This window comes from Panulirus ornatus, chromosome 20 (assembly GCF_036320965.1).
Source record: "Panulirus ornatus isolate Po-2019 chromosome 20, ASM3632096v1, whole genome shotgun sequence".
NCBI classification, from domain to species: Eukaryota; Metazoa; Arthropoda; class Malacostraca; order Decapoda; family Palinuridae; genus Panulirus; species Panulirus ornatus.
Window position 1 is genome coordinate 72,566,970 of NC_092243.1, and position 6,232 is coordinate 72,573,201.

The 6,232-nt window shown below is 47.7% G+C and overlaps 1 protein-coding gene across 1 annotated transcript in view; it reads left to right on the forward strand.

Moving 5' to 3' along the window:
- LOC139756132 (uncharacterized) overlaps nucleotides 1-5,559 on the forward strand; it is a 40,361-nt gene extending 34,802 nt beyond the window's left edge. The window contains exon 7 of the mRNA XM_071675236.1: nucleotides 1,733-5,559. Within this exon, the coding sequence (XP_071531337.1) occupies nucleotides 1,733-2,278 (546 nt within the window). The 3' untranslated portion in view covers nucleotides 2,279-5,559. The remainder of the gene's footprint in view (nucleotides 1-1,732) is intronic.
- Nucleotides 5,560-6,232: the final 673 nt, after the last annotated feature.

The window sequence follows — 6,232 nt, forward strand, 5'->3', positions numbered from 1 at the left end:
TTAGGTGATGGGGCCTCAAGAATGTATGCATTAAGTAATGGGCCCCCATGAATGTACACATAAAGTGATGGGGCCCCATAAGTGTGGACATTAAGTAATGGGCCCCCACGATTATACACACTAAGTGATGGGTCCCCATGAGTGTGGACATTAAGTAATGGGCCCCCATGAATGTACACATAAAGTGATGGGGCCCCATAAGTGTGGACATTAAGTAATGGGCCCCCATGAATGTACACATAAAGTGATGGGGCCCCATGAGTGTGGACATTAAGTAATGGGCCTCCACGATTGTACACATTAAGTGATGGGTCCCCTTGAGTGTGCACATTAAGTAATGGGCCCCCATGAATGTACACATAAAGTGATGGGGCCCCTTGAGTGTGGACATTAAGTAATGGGCCCCCACGATTGTACACATTAAGTGATGGGGCCCCTTGAGTGTGCACATTAAGTAATGGGCCCCCACGATTGTACACATAAAGTGATGGGGCCCCATGAGTGTGGACATTAAGTAATGGGCCCCCACGATTGTACACATTAAGTGATGGGGCCCCTTGAGTGTGCACATTAAGTAATGGGCCCCCACGATTGTACACATAAAGTGATGGGGCCCCATGAGTGTGGACATTAAGTAATGGGCCCCCACGATTGTGCACATTAAGTGATGGGGCCCCTTGAGTGTGCACATTAAGTAATGGGCCCCCACGATTGTACACATAAAGTGATGGGGCCCCATGAGTGTGGACATTAAGTAATGGGCCCCCATGAATGTACACATTAAGTGATGGGGCCCTACTAGGGTAGAACAACCCCCCCCCTCTCTCTCTACTGTAAAAATAGTTAATCACAAATGAGTAATTATACAACATAAACACACAATTTTCCCCAACACTTCTACAACATTTGAACAACTTCTTCTCCAACAGTTCTCCAACAGTTCTCCAACATCGTCCCTTCAGTTCTTCGACATGTTGACAATACCTCAGGTTTCAAGGTAGCGTCTTAATTTCTAGTCGAAAAATATATCTATATTTTATTTCCTCATCACTTATATTCTTCTATTAATCCACTGTAACCTATATTTCTCATTTAAGTCGTGTATCTCCAACATTGGTGCTGTATTTAGCCAGGACTTCCCCAACACACCTTCATCACTCTAGCATGTTTCTTCAACAGTCACACAATGACCCAGGGATTTTCTGATGGAACTGGAGCTTCGCCAACACTCACCCCCACCACTTTACCAACAGCCTTATAACTTTTGCCACGGGCCGTTCGTCACCAGTTCTCCTGCATCTATCAACAATACTACAGTGTTTCTGCAACACTCCTCACTGCCTGTGCAACACCCACTCCAACACAACACTGCTGCAATACGTACCACTTCGAGCATCAGTTGGTGTTCACTATCTCTGTGTTTTGGAAGATAGGCCGATCATCCAGGAGATGGGCATGACCTGACATGGATAGAAAGAAGTTTGACGTATTTTCAAAATCACTGATCATAGCTTTGATACCCCCATTTGTTTACAAAGTTAGAACATGGTTAGGAGAGGTATTCTAAGAGCACTGTGTGACTGGAGGACATATATATGAAATTGTACGACTGCTCTGTGTGGCTGGAGGACACATATATGAAATTGTACGACTCTTCTCAAGTAATGTTGGGTGTTGGAAACTCTAGACCCCGTTTGGGGGTCGTGTTACTCATTCTCTTCTTTCCCTTCAGGAACTGAACCGTCGGTGGCCCTTCATCGCTGGGGCCCGGGAGGACGACCACTGCCCAGGTCTCATCCTGGTGGAGTGCTCTTCCCACCTGACCGTCGCACACCTCCCGGAGCCCGCTCGGAACCCCGACGGAGGCGTCGCAGGAGGGAGCGGTAGCCACATCTCCGTCACTGGTGGAGGCGTAGGAGTAGACCTGAGCGGCATTGTAGGCGACAACTTCACGGACGTGATGCTGGGCTCGCCCGCCACCAACACCAACACCAACACCAACAACGCCTCCGCCTCCTCCAACAACACCACCACCATCACCGCCATCGACTTGGACGCCACAGCCCTCTCCTCGCAGGTCCTCTTCTACCTCTGTGGCAAGTGCGTCGGGTACGACTCCTTCGACATGGAGAACGTCAAGTCGCACATGGAGTACGACTGCCCAGGGTCGCACAACCAGTGGGGCGGCAACGCCGAGCTGTACCTCGTCCTGCGCGCGGTTCTCTTCGTCGTCATCATCATATTCGTCTTCGTGTGGCTCCCTTACCTCAGGCTGTGAGGTCGCGTCGCCCCCCACCCACCACCACTCCCACATGGGCGTGAGGAAACCCAGGCAGCAGCGAGACACGCAACAAGCGTCCAGGATACATACTCTCGTTCGTGCAGTCCGTAGATAATGTCATAGACGTGTAAAAAACTAGAGAAAAAAAAAAAGAGGCATCAAGGACATTATACCTTGGCATATTACCTGAGTGTCCAAACATGCAGCCACACACACACACACACACACACACTACAGATGTTTACATTCATCATTCCTGTATACACACACGTCCCAGGAGACATAAACACCTGCGTTCATTTGCGAGTTGGTGACTTGCCTCAACAAATCAAAACTTGCTCCTGTTGGAAATTCCTTCGTATGAGTTGAAGTTGTCTTTGATGTATGAATCTGTGGACCGTGTCCCTTCGGCATTTCTTTCCCTCTCGGATCCCAAGTGCATTTGCACACCCTGAGTGTAGCCGCAAGACCTAAGGTGTGTATTTCAAAGGTGTTAAGTCCATACACAGGTCTTGAGTGCATCCAGGGGTCTTGAGTGCATCCACAGGTCTAGAGTGTATCCGCAGGTCCAGAGTGCATCCACGGGTCTTGAGTGCATCCACAGGTCTTGAGTGTATCCACAGGTCTTGAGTGCATCTACAGGTCTTGAGTGCATCCACAGGTCTTGAGTGCATCCACAGGTCTTGAGTGTATCCACGGGTCCTGAGTGCATACACAAGTTCCGGAGTGCATCCACAGGTCCTGAGTGCATCCACAGTACCTGAGTGCATCCACAGGTCTTGAGTGCATCCACAGGTCCTGAGTGCATCCACAGGTCCTGAGTGCATCCACAGGTCTTGAGTGCATCCACAGGTCTTGAGTGCATCCACAGGTCTTGAGTGTATCCACAGGTCTTGGGTGTATCCACAGGTCCTGAGTGTATCCACAGGTCTAGAGTGTATCCACAGATCCTGAGTGCATCCACAGATCCTGAGTGCATCCACAGGGCCTGAGTGCATCCACAGGGCCTGGTGCCTACACAGGTCCTGAGTGCATCCACAGATCCTGATTGCATCCACAGGTCTTGAGTGCATCCACAGGTCCTGAGTGCATCCACAGGTCCTGAGTGCATCCATAGGTCCTGAGTGCATTCACAGGTCTTGTGTGCGTCCTCAGGTCCTGAGTGCATCCACAGGTCTTGAGTGCATCCACAGGTCTTGTGTGCGTCCTCAGGTCCTGAGTGCATCCACAGGTCTTGAGTGCATCCACAGGTCTTGTGTGCGTCCTCAGGTCCTGAGTGCATCCACAGGTCTTGAGTGCATCCACAGGTCTTGAGTGCATCCACAGGTCTTGTGTGCGTCCACAGGTCTTGAGTGCATCCACAGGTCCTTCGTGCATCCACAGGTCCTGAGTACATCCACGGGTCCTGAGTGCATCCACAGATCCTGAGTGCATCCACGGGTCCTGAGTGCATCCACAGATCCTGAGTGCATCCACGGGTCCTGAGTGCATCCACAGATCCTGAGTGCATCCACAGGTCTTGTGTGCGTCCTCAGGTCCTGAGTGCATCCACAGGTCTTGAGTGCATCCACGGGTCTTGTGTGCGTCCACAGGTCTTGAGTGCATCCACAGGTCTTGTGTGCGTCCTCAGGTCCTGCGTGCATCCACAGGTCTTGAGTGTATTCACAAGTCCTGAGTGCATCCACAGGTCTTGAGTGCATCCACAGGTCTTGTGTGCGTCCACAGGTCTTGAGTGCATCCACAGGTCTTGTGTGCGTCCGCAGGTCCTGCGTGCATCCACAGGTCTTGAGTGTATTCACAAGTCCTGAGTGCATCCACAGGTCCTGCGTGCATCCACAGGTCTTGAGTGCATCCACAGGTCTTGAGTGCATCCACAGGTCTTGCGTGCGTCCGCAGGTCCCTAGTGTGTTGATCTATTAACCTCGTCTATGATTCAGAAGGACAATGGAGAGTCTCTCTCACTCACAATTGGCAATAAACAAAAGAGTATGCTAATTAGGTGTGTCGCCAGTAATTAGCGCAGCTTGGTCCTTAACAGCCTCTGACTTTGGAGCTTCTGGTCTCGAGGGAGAATCATTAATGATGGATAATCATTAATGATGTTTACCGACTCTAGATAATGAAAAAAGTGTTTATAGATTCGATTAAGTTTTATGTTATCATGAATTTTGGGTGAAAATCCGAGATAATTGAGTGAACGGTACAATTATTAAAGGAAATTACTTATCTCACTACAAAGGAGTAGTTAAGACAGAGCGAAATATGTATGTGATGTATGATGATGACGCTAATGTTTTACTAAAGTGTTTGATACCAAAATGGCATTTGCCAAATTGATCCGATAGTTTATTGACAAGATCGGATGGCTTCACGATAATGGGCGATGCTCATTTGTCTTTTTGTTTTGGCGGGTGGAACTGGCCGAAGACGAAGCCTCGTCACTGGAGTCTATTCTAGTCTTCCATTACCCCAGGGATGGAACTGGTATAAGAACGCGTCTGTAACTGTCCGTATTCATATGTTTGACCCGTATAGTCACACTGGCGTATATACGTGGACCATATTTGTTAAGGTACGACCCTTGAGCGCGATGGTACGACCCTTGAACCCTATTGGTAAAACCGCTTGACTACGACGTGTCTGTGCGAAGCTTAAGTATCGTACGATGGTTTGGCTTTTTACCTGGGGGTTCTTTTAAAAGTCGGGTCAAAGGTCAACCCATCATACCCAAGGGTCGTACCGTCGTGCTCAAGGGTCGTACCGCCGTGGTCCAAGGGTCGTACCGTACCGTCGTGCTCAAGGGTAGTACCGTCGTACTCAAGGGACGTATTGTCGTGCTCAAAGATCACATCTTCGTGACCAAAGGTCGTACCTTCATGTTCAAGGGGTCGTACCGTCGTGCTCAAGGGTCGTACCGTCGTGCTCAATGGCCTAAAGGCGAAGGCATCGGCTAACGTTTTCAAACAGACGCATTTTCCAGTAACGAAAATACTATTACGCTTCTAACAGAGAGAGAGAGAGAGAGAGAGAGAGAGAGAGAGAGAGAGAGAGAGAGAGAGAGAGAGAGAGAGAGAGTCTTATTTACATAAGTGGAAAGTCCTGGGTAGACTGTGTGTTCAAGGGAGGAAAGTGAAAGGAACGTTTTCTTGGTACGAGATGGAAATGTCCGGAAAACACAGCAACATCTTAATATATATATATGTATATATATATATATATATATATATATATATATATATATATATATATATATATATATATATATATATATATATATATATATACATATATGCTGACAACCACGAAGAAAATGAAACACGATCAATTCCCAAGTGCAGTTTCGTGTAATAATCACATCGTCAGGGAAGATACAAGAATGAGATAGACATAGTGGAACACTCAGTTGATATACAAGGAAGAGACGTAACTAAGACGCCATTGGTAAACAAGTATTACCGGAAACACATGTTTACCAACTGACTTCTACGTCTTCTGTCTCATTCTTGTATCTCCCCTGACGATGTGATCATTACACGAAACTGCACTTGGGAATTCATCGTGTTTCATTTTCTTCGTGGTTATCAGCAAATATTAGATCACACGCACCACTGTAACTTCTTGCAATAGACATTGCTGTGGTGATAGAATTGGAAGCGAAGGTATAGGATCCAACCAAACTAAGTAACTACAGTGAACAGGCTGGCTTTAGGGAAGGTGTAGAACACCCAGGACACATATAGCCTAAATGAGTTGGCATCATGATAGGCTTCGAATAGTGAAGACGCGACGAGTTAGGGGATTAGTTAATTTTTCAATGGGTCTGCCATAATGGGGTACACAAACGATGGACCATCAAGACTTTTAAAGGCCTTTATATCAACTGACCAGCGTTTTTTCTCTCTCTAAATGAAGACATAGTCATCAAAATGCGTAACAGAGCATCGGTTAAGC